At 39.3% G+C, this 15,266-nt stretch overlaps 1 protein-coding gene across 1 annotated transcript in view; it reads left to right on the top strand.

The window, feature by feature from the left end:
* The window catches only part of agmo (alkylglycerol monooxygenase), a 110,144-nt gene that overhangs the window by 54,018 nt on the left and 40,860 nt on the right, over positions 1-15,266 (top strand). The window contains exons 10-12 of the mRNA XM_030159227.1: positions 3,203-3,319; positions 8,479-8,561; positions 9,506-9,611. Of these exons, the coding sequence (XP_030015087.1) occupies positions 3,203-3,319; positions 8,479-8,561; positions 9,506-9,611 (306 nt within the window). The remainder of the gene's footprint in view (positions 1-3,202; positions 3,320-8,478; positions 8,562-9,505; positions 9,612-15,266) is intronic.

Raw genomic sequence — 15,266 nt, 5'->3', positions numbered from 1 at the left:
GGCTAAAGTGACCCAAAAGAAACACTGTGGACGAATTACCTAGGTTATTTAGTTTTTTGTTTATTTAGTTTTAGCTTCGTTTTCTTCAGTTTGATGTGGTTTTTAACCTTACGGTCCACCTAGGAGCTTACAACAAGTCCTGGTAAAACATGAACCTTTTTAACCAAACTGTCATTGTCAGTGGGAGTGATTTATATTCAGTGCAGTGATGTGTTTTAGACAAAGAATGATATATGCATTCACATCATAGTCTCAAAAAGTACAGAAACACCAAAGAAGTTGATAATTTGTCTCTAGTCACTTTTTTGATGAGTCACTTAGAGTGGTCTGAAAAATCACAAAAAGTGGCTGAGTTGGAAACACTGGCTTTACATCTAAGCATACAGACTGTGTGTTTATGACTTACAGAGAAATTAATTTCATGTCATTTAGAGGAAAATGTGTGTCTTCAGTGTTTGAATCACTTTTCAAAAATTACTAAAAGTTTCCAAACAGATTTTACAAGTAGCTAAATTTGTTGCTTGGTGCCTTTTGACCAAAAAGTTGCTAGGGTGGTCAGAAAAGTTGGTAAATATAGCAACAGAAGCACTAAGCTGGTATCAATGTGTGGTACCTCAAATTACCTTTCATGAGATGGAGGATACTCAAGTGAACACACTGATAGAAATCTTCCATAGGTTTAGCAGAAATTATGGGGAAAACACAGTTTAAATAAGTGTGTTTTAAGATAAATGATAAATGCTCTGAGTTTGTTATGGGGTTTAATGGGGCACATGGATCGAACTCCTGTCACTTTGATGCTCATAGTTCAAGCTCTGGACTTTGAGAGTCACACTGAGAAAGGAACATGTGGCCATATTTATTTATGGTAAATATAGAAAATATGGTCTCAAAAGTACCAGCACTTTTAAAAGCAAAGTCCTGAATATTTCCCAGAGCTTCTCTCCACTCTAGCGATCATCCAGTCCGAGTCTGTCCATTACACGCACAACACCCCCATTCTGAAATGAACAGAAAGGGTCAAAACATCCATCAAACTTAAAATGACATTTCATAAATGCCACAGTAGCTACTGAGGCACCAATTGAGTCCAGTAAAATCTGAAGTCTTGAAACCATGCTTTTATGTTAAATAGATAGAGATAGAGGTAGATAGATAGAGGTATACATTTGATCATTTTTACAACTCCCCTTGGAGATGGCTGGGAAATTTTTTGCAGAGGTCCTTCAATTGTAAGGAAAACTCATACCACACCATTACATGAGTTTTACATGTTGTGATGTGTGATTGCTGTGGGTTTTCTCAAAATTATGGGAAGCCTCTTGCAGCTAAATTGGTATGGAAGACGAAGGGAGCAGCAGGGAGAAGTGCACAGAATACTGAGTGTCTTCTTATGCTTGCTTGTAGCACGCACATGACAGAAACTTCTTACTCCTTAAAAAGTGAGATTTTTTCCCCCGTAATGCCCTAAGGCCTCAAGAATGTCATTTTGACCACAGCAAAATAAAGGCCTAAATGATTCAGAGCATTCCCTATTGGAGCATTTACATTCTCTACAACTTTTACAAGTTACTGCCACATCAAATAAAAGCTGCAAAGCCTTTGTAGAGGGAACACAATAACTTCATTTTCACCCTCCTTAAACGCAGTCTGCGGGATTAAAACCGCATGAAGTTGAGTGTAAATGTGTATGTGCGTGTGTGCACCAAGAAATCCAGGCTCCAGTCGACTGCCCTGGTGGTTAGCTTTGAAATAACGCTAATGGTGTCACATATTTAGTTCCCTCTTGCCTCAAACTTAAAAAAAAAAAAAAAGAAAACCTTCCCTTTGCCTTTAGAATTAAATTCATGCATTAAACACAACAGGGTGATTCTCAACACGGTCAGGGTTGGAATTTAAGTGAAATATTTTAAAGGGCCTCTTGTAGACAGCTGCTCATTGATACCTGCCAGTGAACAAAACAAGGGAAAGAGAGGGGGAACTGTTGTTGTAGCTTTTTGAGTCAGAGCAGAGCAGTGCGCTTGGAATACCGATGGGGATGGGATGCAGGGGTAACCCACATGTGGTGGTTTGGGTCCTCAGGATCTTGGGAAATCCCCTAAATAAGAGCCAAGAGTTTAGGAGGGTTGAATGTGTTGTTTGTTTTCTCCCCCCCTAAAAGAGTACACAGTTTCACCATCATGCTCTAAAGCCCTATTACTTATCATTTGGACGTACACAGAAAAACAGGTCAGATGACTCAGGGAATTCTTACAGAAGGACTCATATGTTCCTCAGTGTTTAGGGAAAACCGCTACACCCAGTAAATCCTGGATGACTTTGTCGATGGAACACAATAAGCTAATTTGTACCAGTGTTGAAATTCAGCAGAAGACTGAGGTGAGACAGTTTCAGAAGGAAAAATATCATAAGACGCACTTAAACTAACATTTTTTGTTCATTCTGACAGGTAGCCACTTAAAATATGTGTAAATCTGTAATAAAAATCTGTTCCAAATTTGTCACATAACAGAAAAATGTGGTATTAACTAATCAGCAATATTTGAATGGTTAAAACAATCTCTCAATACATTAAAAACCATGACCAAATAACCAGTGTTCTCTGCTATGAAAAATGGTGTGTCCTCTGAAAATCCTTTGGTGTATGTACGGTATGTAGGTATGTTAATTTGAAATTTCTATCAGAATTTTTGTTGTGTTAAGGGTAGTTATAGTAGTTGGTAGTGCTGTAGAGGGGTGAAAGAGAGGCACTGTTAAAGTCAGGAGCAAAGACAATTTTTGCATTAATACCAAGTCTGTTATCAATGTAGGCAACTGAGACAGCTTAGCAATGCAGTTAGCTAATGTCAACATATGTTTGACACTCAACAAAAAAAGAGACTTGAACACAAACTTGCCATGAATGCACAAACACATGTGAATCCACTGAATAGTGAAGTGCGTGTTGTATTTTTAATGTTTTCACACCTTACCTTGCCATCAGACATCCCTTTCCAATAAAACTGTCCTATTTAATTTTTAATGCTCTTTTACAGTTCTTTCTTTGTATTTTTCTTATATTTCATACATGTTCTGCTTTATTTTTTACCTTTTTCAAACACAGCTTTATTTCTGAGTTGAGCACAACATTACTAAAAAATAAAACCATACACATAAAAAAATGAGATTTGGGAATGAAATATGTCTTCTTTTCCATGTGCAGGTTACAGGAAAGGAAGTGCCTTATGATCCCAGCTGGCCACTGCCTTTGCAAGTTTATGTAGTTTTACATTTCCTGCTGGTGCTGTGGGCTTACCATGATGTGTTTGAAAACAAGATGGTATGTACTTGACATATTAAGAAACCTGTAAACATTTGTTAAAGTAGCTTTGAAAGAGAAGAGTATTTTCTTTTCAGTCTGACTTTTCCAGTCCAATGTCTGAAGCTGGCAACCGTTTGGTCATACTCTGGCTACTGTTATGGTTACGCTACCGTAATCCCTCATATAAAGCATGACAAGGCGGTCCAGCACGTAATTTAATTGCCTGAGCTCTGTGTATTTGTTTGCCAACATTATTTCACCCAATTATGCAGTTTGTTGTGGCTGTTCCATGCTTGAGCAGAGTCCTGTACTTAACCAGCAGGAAAACACTAGCTCTGTCTAACATCATGACAGGATGACTGATGGACGTTCCCCTTTAGAACAACCTTTGTCTATTATTTTCCACTCGACAAGCCAAAAGACCCCCTTCCTCCCCTGTCCAAAGAAAAAAAAAAAAGCACAAAAAAAACAGGTCTCCTCAGCAGTTATCTTTGGAAGTCTTTTTTCCCCTAGACATAGGTTTGGTTAGCCAGAAAATGCTGTCACGCCCAGACCCTTCAAACTCCCAAATAAAATGCCTGTCTTTTTTGATCACTACCTCCATTCTGCTCCTTTAGTTGTGGTCCCCCCTCCCACTCTTCACACACACATACACATATGTATATCTCCCCCTCACAAGCTGGTGGTCCACTAGTGAACACAAACGCCCTTAATTGTCGAGTCAACCATTTCCCAAACCAAATAGCCTTCAGGATGCAGCAATCAGGACTTGGAGGGAAAATAACAAAGTGAGCGCTCTGGCCCAACAATAAATCATGTCACTGTTATGTATTTATACCCACATGTTCACTAGCCACTTATTTAGCTTGACAATTGATGACACACTGCAGGACAATTTACTGGCTTAGTGCTAATTCGAAACCATGAAAACATGGCAATTTCAAACAAGTGAAGCTACTCTACAATTACATCATCAGTGGGTCAGTGTGTATTCCTTATTATAGGTTTCAACGGCTAGTATTAGAGGCATGGAGAAAAGCTGACCAGTCAAGAATTTGTATGTCAAAACAGATTGGCATTAAACAAAAAAATGCTTGGCTTGGAGTGACGTGGAGCGGGTGTCCCAGATCAAAAGGTCTAGGTCTAACACTAGATGCCCGATTTTTACTCCTTGCCAACAGGCCAATTCAAGCAGTGGTCAGATATTCTGGCCAGGTCATTATGAGAAATACTGTAGTTTCTGGCTGAAGATGATTTCAAGAATGGAGTGCTTATCACACAATGTATATCCGATTCAAGAATCAACAGCAATCATCTCTCGATGGCCAGTAGAAGGTTTTAGCTGGTCCATGAGGGTGCATAAACTAAATCCTATAGTCACCAAACTCTTCTGAGACCTCCTTCACCAGACCAGTGCATGCAACATTTTTTGTTTTTAATTTATTTATTTTTTTTAATTTTGTTTATTATTTTTGGAACTTAACAAACATTGTCAGTCATAAGGCAAGGGAGCACATGCAATAATCCTGCATTGGCTAACTTCAAAAGTAAAAGGCATAGTACATGTCGAAGTACTTCCTTTTTATCAATACTACAAAGTTATAGATCAATCAAAATCAGTAAGTTTATGAAACTCTGGAGTACTTACATTTCTCTGAGGTATTAAATGTAGAAAACCTCAAGGAAATGGGAATGATGACTCTGTTCTTCCTTTGCTTTAAAGAAACTAAAAACTTGGAATGGTTATTGATATCCCAGTTTCTGTGTGCAAGCTGCTCACAGCATGTGACCAGAGCCTTGTGTACACCCTAATGCTTCAGATTAGAAACACTGACTTCTTCCTGAAAATTGCTATCTCAACATAGTAACAGATAAGGAAATATTTAATTGCCCTTAGTCGTCAGCCAGAGGGCAAAAAGTAATCAGAAAACCATAACTGCACTGTAAGCATTGATTAGAATCTGGGCTGGTTTAGACCTGTCGAAAATGCAAGGTGATACCACAGCTGGACAAGGTACATGTAGACTCTGGAAGCGCATCTTCTGCACTCTTAATACACAGAATTTACTAGGAATCTTGAGGTAGGCCTATATTCTATCCCAATTTGGTCAAAAGGTCATCTAACTCAAGTACCCAATTTCACAAAAGAATGCTATACTTTGATTCCTTATGGTCTCCCCTTTACTGAAGTACCTTGCTTTTTAAAAGCGGACCAGTGGTTGCCGAGTTACAGCAATTTGAAATTTGGTGGCCATGGCCTTTTTTGCGAAAAAGTGGAAAAAAAAAAGGAAATTGCGATATCTCAAAAACCACTGGTCTGATAAAGTTAAAATTTTAAATTTCAGCTTTTCTCGCTATGAAATCCCCATGCACCAAAATTTCATCAAAATTGGAGGAGGTGGGGTGAACTGCGATGGACTGACCCTACTATATACATTTGAGAGCTACATTCGTGATACACAGTAATTTGATCAACGCAATTTCCAATTCCTTCACTTTGTCCAAATCTAATGTGAAATAGAATATGACAAAGTTTTTGCCAAACAAACAAAATGTCTTTTAACTCAAAATTACTATTTTTATTCTATTTGCAACACAGTATTAACTCAGCTTTCAATGGTTCACAGCTAACTGATGTGAAGTTAAAATATAAGTTACTTATTGTTAACATTCATTAACTGGAATGGTTAACAAACATTAGCAGGCCCTAGCTCTCAAATGCATACTCATTCTCATTATCTACAGTGTTTCAGAATCATTTATTTAGTCATTTGATATTATTTCCTGTGGAATATAGAGATCAGTGATAATATTGAGGGCTAGATGCTTGGCTAACAGCAGTAACCAAGGTTTTAATGAAGGCTTTAAGTAACAGACTATTATGCCTACATTAAGAAAAAAATCATAAGACTTAAGTATAGGTGCTGTATTTCTTCTAGTCGAATGTCTATAGAGACTATGGTGTATTTTTTCATTTGTAATGTCCACCTCCTCTTCAGGACGGCTGCAGTAATGGCCTTAATAATGAGTTAATCTGCTTCATCTCCAGGGATGATGTAACACAATCAGCTGACTGCTTAAGGCACTGCGCTGCCACCAGATGTTAACTTTCTTTTCTGTCCTGAGATGTTAAGGCTGCTGCTTGACATTAGGTCACATAAAAAATTTGCATGTACAAAAAACCCCTATACTTTCCATTTCATATTTAAACAAAACAAAACAAAACCTCAGTTACTGTGACTCCACCTGACCACTCTGAAGGACTTCAGGTCCTCAGCTGCACTCAGGACGACAGATAATCAAACAAATGACACCATGTTACTCTTCACATCTGGTCCGCTGATCAGGGTTAGAGACTGACAAGTTCACATAACCTTTGTGTCTAAAATAATACTCCACTCATTACTAGAGCCCGATTATAGCATATCACTGATTAATTTACATCGGTCAATATGTAACCAATGTATTAACTTTTTTGCTGCGTGGAGATTCTGTCGCTCGCTGTTCCTGTGTGTCTGTGCTGCCCAGAGAGTTAAACGAATAGTAAAGTGTGTCAGTTTCTCTTTCACTTCTGTTCCAACAATCTACACACCCTACACACCCACACACAATCACGGACCACTGCCCCCCCCCCCGTCTTTTGAACTATGAACTATTCACTCCCCACCCCCATCCGTATGCTTCCTGTGTACTTCACAGTTTCATTCTGCAGGTGCACCTGGGTATTAATACTGTATATTAATTGTCGCTTACATTTTAAAGAATGATTTACCAAGCAATTTTTATGTCACTACTTGTAAAATATAGACTTGCATCTTTTCCCAAAAGTCTGCTCTCCCCAGCATAAAAACTACCACATCTTCAACTCGTGGTTCCCCACGGGTCACATACTAGTGCAATATAAGACTATTGTACAGGGTTTTAAGATTGTGTCAATTATCTTTGTGAGCTATACAAAGATGCAACTGTTAACCCACATGTCCACCATTATCTAATATGAGACTATTATACAGCATTTTAAAGTTGTGTAAATTATCTTTGTGAGATAAACAAAGATTTATGCAACTATTAATTCACATGTCCACGATTATCTAATATAAGACTATTATAGCCTGTGTATATCAATGTTCTTATTTTATATATAAGCCGACATATCGGTTATCGGCCAATATATCAGATACTGGCCGATATTTCAGATATCAGCTTTTTTTAGCCCCCAGTATCGGTATCGGCATCGGCCCCAAAAATCCCATATCGGTCGTGCTCTACTCACTACACCTTGGACTAAACCTAACAGTATCTGCGGCCCCAGCAGATCATTTAACTTTTATAAACTTTGACAGCTTTGTTTGTGGTGATGGAAAATCTGACAAATGGAGTAAACCTACAACTCCCCCAGCTCAAGTCAGGGAAAACCCAAAGCATCCCATGTGACAGCAAAGATAATCCACTTCTTATGGGGCACTGTGGATTACATCTCTTGCATAAACATAAAGAAAAACAGTTTTATTTCATCCTGTTGATGGTCTTGGTTTTATGTTTACCATATATGGCCTGAGGAATATGTATAGTATGGGAGAAGTCGGTGAAGGTTGGCTGTAAGATTCTGGATTGGGTGTCAGAGTAATATAAACCTAAGTCGACAGCCTATTGCATCCTCAGGAGACTATAGATTTCCAGCCGCTGTCTTTAGCCAAGCTGTAGTTTAGTAAATTTACAGACTGTGCATCACATTCTGGACTTGTGTGTTTGTCTGTTTATGTCTGAGTGGAAAGGTCAGTGAGAATGTGCATGGGATTTCTCTTGCTATGTTGGTTGTTTTGGCTCAGTTTAGTGGCTATCAGAATTCAAACTCCAGTCTCCTCCTCTGTGGTCATGAAGTCCCCTCAAGACCCATCGGGGATGATTAGAGCTTCTATGTAAACGAGGCCTGTCAGTGTAAAGTAATAGGCCGAATGCATTGCTGCAGGATACTATATGTGCCAGTACACTTACTTCGAAGGTCAGATATGTTTTGGTTGGCAATGCCAAGTAAACAGCAGAACGGCCATGTGGTTTATGGCTGCACTCCTGCTAAGGCCTCCTCTGATCCACGGTGCAGATTTAAGGCTTAGATTCTAATGTATTTTTTCCTCAAACCTCAAATCTCATGGCATGCAATCACATTTAAATCCTAGATGCTGTCCCAGTTAACTGTGTTGGGGATGACCTGCTACATTCTGTTAACACTCACGTCCCTGGGTTACATCATGGACCAAAGGTACAGTGCTCCCGTTTTATGCATTCACTTTTATACATGCACTAGAATATTATATACAGTAGGAAAAGGTTTAAGTGCTATCATTTAATGGAGCAAATTAGTCTTTCTTAAAGGTTAAACATACCTGGAAACTCACAAACCTTTTCTGATTTCTCAGAAGTAGCAGAAATATTTTGGGTATGGATGTTACGGCTCATGAAAATTAAGAAAATTATATATGAATGACATGCTTACTCCATTAAATAGCCAGGGTATCAGTGAGCAGGATGGGTGAAGTGTTGGGGGACCGGGCAGGAGTATTAGTAATCTCCACTTTCTCTTTCACTCATTCATTTCAGTACACAACATATGTAACATGTTTTAAAAGAAATCCAGTATGAAAGCCTACATTTTGTGTAGTTAATTCGCTTTTACAGATTGTTAGAATAATTCCTGAAGCTATTTCAGTTGGCAGTACCAGTAAATCCGCTGCACTTTGGTACAGATATTTGTTCCTTGAGGAACACACAGTTCTCTCTATGCATGCAGTTCTCTTCTAATTTTTCCAAATCTTTTCCATTATTTGTGTCTGCCAGAAGTGAAAGAAACTGCACTTGTGTGATTATATCATGTGTTAATCTTATTTAATGAAGAGATTTCAGGCTAAGTATGTAACAGTTTGTGATTGTGAAGTAGTGTAAATCTAAAAATGATAATTTTATTTGCTCTACATGTACTTTAAAGTCTCTTTTAGTGTTCTCACATGTAGCAGCAGAACTGATGTTCTGATTGGCCATGAATCTGCTTGAGACATCAGTGTTCAGTGTAAGTGAATAGATCGGATGCTGAGGTGTAATAGCCCATCAATGGCATGGCTCCAGAGTGTTCAAAAGATGTAGGGGTTATAGGTCAACAGGTGACTTGCTGAAACCTCATGTGGTTGTTTTTTGTAATCTTACACTCAGGCCATCAGCAGCTGCCTTGGAGATGCTGCGGTGTGTCATCATGGTAACAATGCAGAGATACAGCTACGTGACTCCTTTGCTGCCTTCGTTGGCTGTAGCCACAAAGGTAAGATGATGCATAGAGCAATGACACCAGCAACTGTTTTTCCCCCTTGGCCAACTTCTGGCCAAAGGGGTATTGTAATTGTTGTGTCGCCTGTCTCTGTGTGTTCATTCAACAACATAATCGCATTATCTGAAGAATGCATTGAGATATCTGCATCAAATTTCTACTGTGGATGCATCTTGGCATGGAGCAGAAGCCTACTGAAAATAGGTGACCATGACCTACGTTTTCAAGGTCAAATGGTGACATGTCTTTTAAACGACATAATCGCGTTATCTGAAAAATGCATTGAGATATCGGCATCAAATTTATATTGTGGATGCATCTTGGCATGGAGCAGAAGCCTATTGAAAATAAGTCACCTTGACCTACTTTCAAAGTCCAATGGCTTTGTGCCTTGTGCAGTTGTAATATCTGTGTACGTTCAAATCTAAATATGTATGTAATAAGATTTACACAAAGACAATCTAATCTAAATTATAGGGTAGTAACTTTCAATAGAATCCTACACTATATTTGGCCGAGGGGTATTAAAAGTTCGCAGCACGTTATGTTTTGTTTGTGACTTCTTGACGACAGCGACAACAAATTATGACATTTCAAGTCAATAAGGTCAAGGTAAAGAAAAATTCTGATAGTGTAAAATGTTGTCTATTGACACTAACAGTCTGAACCATACCATTTTCTAAAATTCATTCATCTCAAGACATGGTGCAGACTTCTCAAATTTTAGCTGAGATGTTTGGGCCATTGTCTTCCAGACTGCAAATAAAATCTTGAGTAAATTTGCATTAATATCATCACATGGAACCAGTTTGATGCCAGGGGTAATGTGTCATGGGGAATTTATCTTGGCAGAGGTTTACACTCCAAGTACTTTGTGGTTTTGTTACAACAATGTATGAAAGTTACAGTTGTCACTACATTCTTCTATACTTCATTTTTATTTAGTATTAACCACCAAATTAAGTAGATGTTCTGTCTAGTTTTGCTGTAATTCAGCTCATTCCAGTGTGGCATAGTTTGTTTGCAAAGCTCCACTTTCAGACAGTTTCCCCAACATTCACCATATGGCAATGAAGACTAACGACTGTTACTGTCTGACAATTGAAATCTGAACGATCTGTCACTGTCACGGTATAATCTGTCCCAGAGTCCTGCATGGGTCCACTTTTCCAAACCTGCACCCGCCCGTACCCGCAAAGCTGATTACCACAACCCGACCTGCTACCTGCATTTTTTTTTCATGTCCAATGCCCACCCGTCAGTACCCGTGTACATTAGACCCGCAACCCGACCCAACCCGTGGTTAAACATATTGTCTACAGTAACTCACTTTTAAGGGCTTTATTTTTGGCTAAAACGTATGCCGTCAGTAAGTCTCTAATATGTTACATATACATTGCTCACAAACATGAGCAAGCATGCACTTGGCAATAAAAACATTTTTAAAAATGCCCAAGTGGCGATACACAGTCCAAAAGTGCAACAATAAAATAGAAGAAAAAATGTCTGTCTCCATCAACACATTTTGTTAAAGAACAGTGCGCTAATGACAGAGGGAACATTGTCACTAAGTGTTCAGGACTGAATCAGATCTAAAAACATCCTTCTTCTGATTGAATGAAATAACCTATATACAGCGGCAGCCTACCTGCCTACCAAACGTCCAACTTTGCTTTCGAGGACGTATTGTCCACAATTGTATATTTGCCGCTGGCTATCTCTCTCTATATCATCCATTGTGATGCTCTGGCTCTGAGTCGCAACCTCTTCAGTGCTTTTATTTTTCACCGCCAGTGCAGGCTACCTGTCTGCGCTGCTCAATGATGTCTGTGGCCAGATGTAAACAGAGGTGAAGCTCACTTCAAGATAAAACAAACCAGACTGGATGATCATCATCATTAAATGTCTTGCAAATTATTTTCATCCATGAATCTGTTTTTATTTTTTCCACTTCCTTTCTTGCTGCCCGCACAAATTTCGTTTCATTTTACCCTTGCCTGTACCCATGAAAATTCTTCTTTTTTTTTTACCCACCCCCGCATGCTTTTGCAGTTTACCCGTTGGGTATCCGCGGGTACCCAACCCGGTGCAGGACTCTGATCTGTCCTTATAGCTCTTTATTTTATCTGCTGGATATGTTGTTAGTTTCATAAAAAGACAAAACTCTGACATGCTTTATGGCAATAAAAATGAGCTTATAAAGCCTTGCTCTTTCTCATGCAGATTTTTAAAAAAACAGTTTATTACAGTCAAAGTCAGGACCCTGTAGGGTTTGTGTTACTGTTCTGTGTCTTGATCCTTCAAGACTAGCAACCACAACAAAAAAATAAATTTTGCATACCAAAATGATGCAGCTTAGAAGGTGGCATTCTCCATAGTCCAAAGAAAACTGAGACTAAAACTAAATCTATAGTCTAGCAGTGATAAAATGTTTTTAAACTGAAATAAAAGTATGCAATGCAGCCTGAAGTAGGATTACAGGTAAGATCATCTTGATTTTTGCTTTCTCCCTTAATTACTGAACTCTGCTGTGGGCTGAGTAATGATGTTCAAAAATAAAGTCTTTTAATACATAATAGTTTTGCTGATCATATTAGATGTCATGCCTTCTTTCATCTGACCCTCATCAGCTTCAGGGTGTTCCTCATAAAATCTGAAAAACTAAATTGGTAAAACTTGACTAAAATTGTCAGTTTCTCCAAATGAAACTAAAACTATTGATGTAAATGGACACCTTATTATTTTCATTCAGAAAGCAAACTTTAAAGAATCCATGTGAATGAAAACCTAGTGAACATTTCAATGCCTTTCTGTGGATCAGTATCTGTTGGAAGCCTTACTGGTGTTTGTGGCCTGTTTGCCTGTAAATGTGTGTTGTGTGGTCTGCTTTGTGTGTGTGAGCTGGATGTTAAGTCCAATCCTTACTCTCCTGTGATCTACAAGTCCAGATGCATTGCCCAATTGACCATAAAATTAGTGTGCCTCTCTGGCTCTGGCAGCTCTGACTGGTGGAGATGGTGGCTGGCCTCATTACATTACACCCCCCCCCAGTCTCTCACACTCCACTAGACGTCTCAGCCTCAGTGTGTGAATGAGAGAGAGCAACACCTCTGGAATCAATTAGTGCCGTCTGCTGCTAACTAGTGCTGGCTGATGAGATTCGCACATGAGTGCTGAATTGCTGCTTTTATTGTCCTCTGACTCCACATCTATGCTGCTCAGGTGTTTAATAACAACTCCAGTCTCACTTTCTTTCTTTTTTTTTCTTCAACTCTATTGTCATTTTTAAAAGTTTGCTCTAAAAACTAGTGTGTACCTGATCAACTCCAAAATAAACCACAGCATAGCAAGACCCCCTCAGCCTGACAATCAGGCAAAGATATGATTAGAACTTGGAATGAAGTGAAGAGTTGATGTTCTTTTACCTCAATCTGCTGGGTTGCACACAGTGGAGCAGAAGGAACCTTTTGCATTTGTACAGGAGTTATGGTGTTTTCAGACATTTGACCTTGGAAAAGTAGGTCACACATTAGGTCAAAGACACCCATTTCAGAGCTTGTCCAAGCTCTATACATGATGTATGTATGTAAAAAATGTTAAGGTTGCAGCTGTTTTTTTTTTTTTTTTTTTCCAGAGTAAGAGTGTTTACAAGATGTGTCACAGACAAACAGACGGACAGACAGACATGTTGATGACATTACCCCCTTTGGCTGGGCGAGGGGATAAAAAGCCTTGATTTATGTTGTACATGCTGTGTGGCTGTGTCACATTGACAGCACTGTAGTTTTCCCTATCGTTAGGCCTCCTTTCAAGTCTCAGTACATCAGTTTGAGCTGAATAAATGTCTCACTCGCAGGTGGGGCTCATTGAAAATCCTCTCAATTTTCTCAAAATGGCTTCTGACATATTTGTGCCCTTTGCAATTCCAGCAAAGAGAGGGAAAAAAAACCTGAAACCACCCCAAATTTCAAGGTTCTTTTAATGATATATGGTCCTGATGCAGGAGGTGAACGTCAGGCTCTTTGTTGCAAGAGGTAGGCGTGTTTTGAAGTCGGGCCAATCAATTAACAATCACTTGAAATGCAGCAGGGGAAATTCACATGTAATTGTGTTCAGGCTCTGACTGTACAGTTGGGAAAAGAGGAGATGGAGGTGGCGGTGTGGGGGTGTGACTGACTACAAAAAACCCAAGAAAAACCAGGTCGGTTTGTGGTCCTTCAAACCCGCTGGTGTGATATACTGCACTCTTAAAGCTCACAGTGGTATTTATAGCGGCTCTGGAGATTTCCCTTGTAAAGCTGCAGGCTTGACCTGTAAACCAGGGCTACCTCTGCACTCCACGCCCACTCAGGATCCAGCCCACATCTGATGGTCCCGCCAGATCAGACAAGACAGGGATAGGACCTGTGAGAGTGTGTGTAAGATTGAGTGAAGTTGGTTTAGTGGGAAGTTTGCAGTAGCTTGTTTGCTGTTACCCAGTGCAGTATATGTGCATCTACACACATGGACAAAATTGTCAGTACCCTTCTGTTAAAGACAGAAAAACCCACAATGGTCACTGAAATAACTTGAAACTGACATAAGTAATAATAAATACAAATTTACTGAAAATTAGCTAATGAAAATCAGACATTACTTTTGAACTGTGGTTAGACAGAAGAGTTAAAACAAACTAATGAAACTGGCCTAGACAAAAGTGATGGTACCCCTTGAAAAGATTGAAAATAATTTGACCATAGGGACATGTTAACTAAGGTGTGTCCTAGAATTAGCATCACAGTTGACTTCAAACTTGTCATCAGTCAATCTGCCTATTCAAAGGGTGAAAAGTTGTCACTACACTGTTTGGTCTCATGAGGTGTACCACACTGAACATGGACCACAGAAAGCTGAGGAGAGAGTAGTCTCAGGAGATTAGAAGGAAAATTATAGACAAGCATGTTACAGGTAAAGGCTATAAGACCGTTTCCATGCAGCTTGATGTTCCTGTCACTACAGTTGTGCATATTATGTGTATTGAAGAGACAGATAATATGAATGGTAACCAAACAGCCCAGAACAACTTCCAAAAGACATTAGAGGTGAACTCCAAGGTCAAGGTACATCAGTGTCAGATTGCACCATCCGTTGCTCTTTGTGCCAAAGTGATCTTCATGGAAGACAACCAAGGAGGACACTGCTGTTGGAAGCAAATTATAAAAGAGCACGGCTGGAATTTTCCAAAATGCATATTGACAAGCCACAAAGCTTCTAGGAGAATGCCCTTTGGACAGATGAGACATGTCTGAAGCTTTTTGGCAAGTCACATCAGTTCTATGATCACAGATGCACAAGTGAAGCATACCAAGAAAAGAATACTGTAACTACTGTGAAACATGGAGGAGGCTTGGTTATGTTTTGGGGCTGCTTTGCCGCATTTGATACAGTGTGTCTTTAGTCTTTGCAGGGTACAATGAAATCTTAAGACTGTCAAGGCATTCTGAAGCAAAATGTGTTGCCTAGTGTCAGAAAGCTTGGTCTCAGTCGCAGGTCATGGGTCCTCCAGCAGCATAATGACCCAAAACACACAGCTAAAAACACCCAAGAATGGCTATGAAAAAAACATTGTGCTATTCTGAAGTGGCCTGATCTAAATCCTATTGAACATCT

Source organism: Sphaeramia orbicularis, chromosome 16 (assembly GCF_902148855.1).
Source record: "Sphaeramia orbicularis chromosome 16, fSphaOr1.1, whole genome shotgun sequence".
In the NCBI taxonomy this organism is placed as follows: domain Eukaryota; kingdom Metazoa; phylum Chordata; class Actinopteri; order Kurtiformes; family Apogonidae; genus Sphaeramia; species Sphaeramia orbicularis.
Note: the sequence above shows the minus strand (reverse complement) of the source record. Positions and strands in the feature narration are given on the sequence as shown.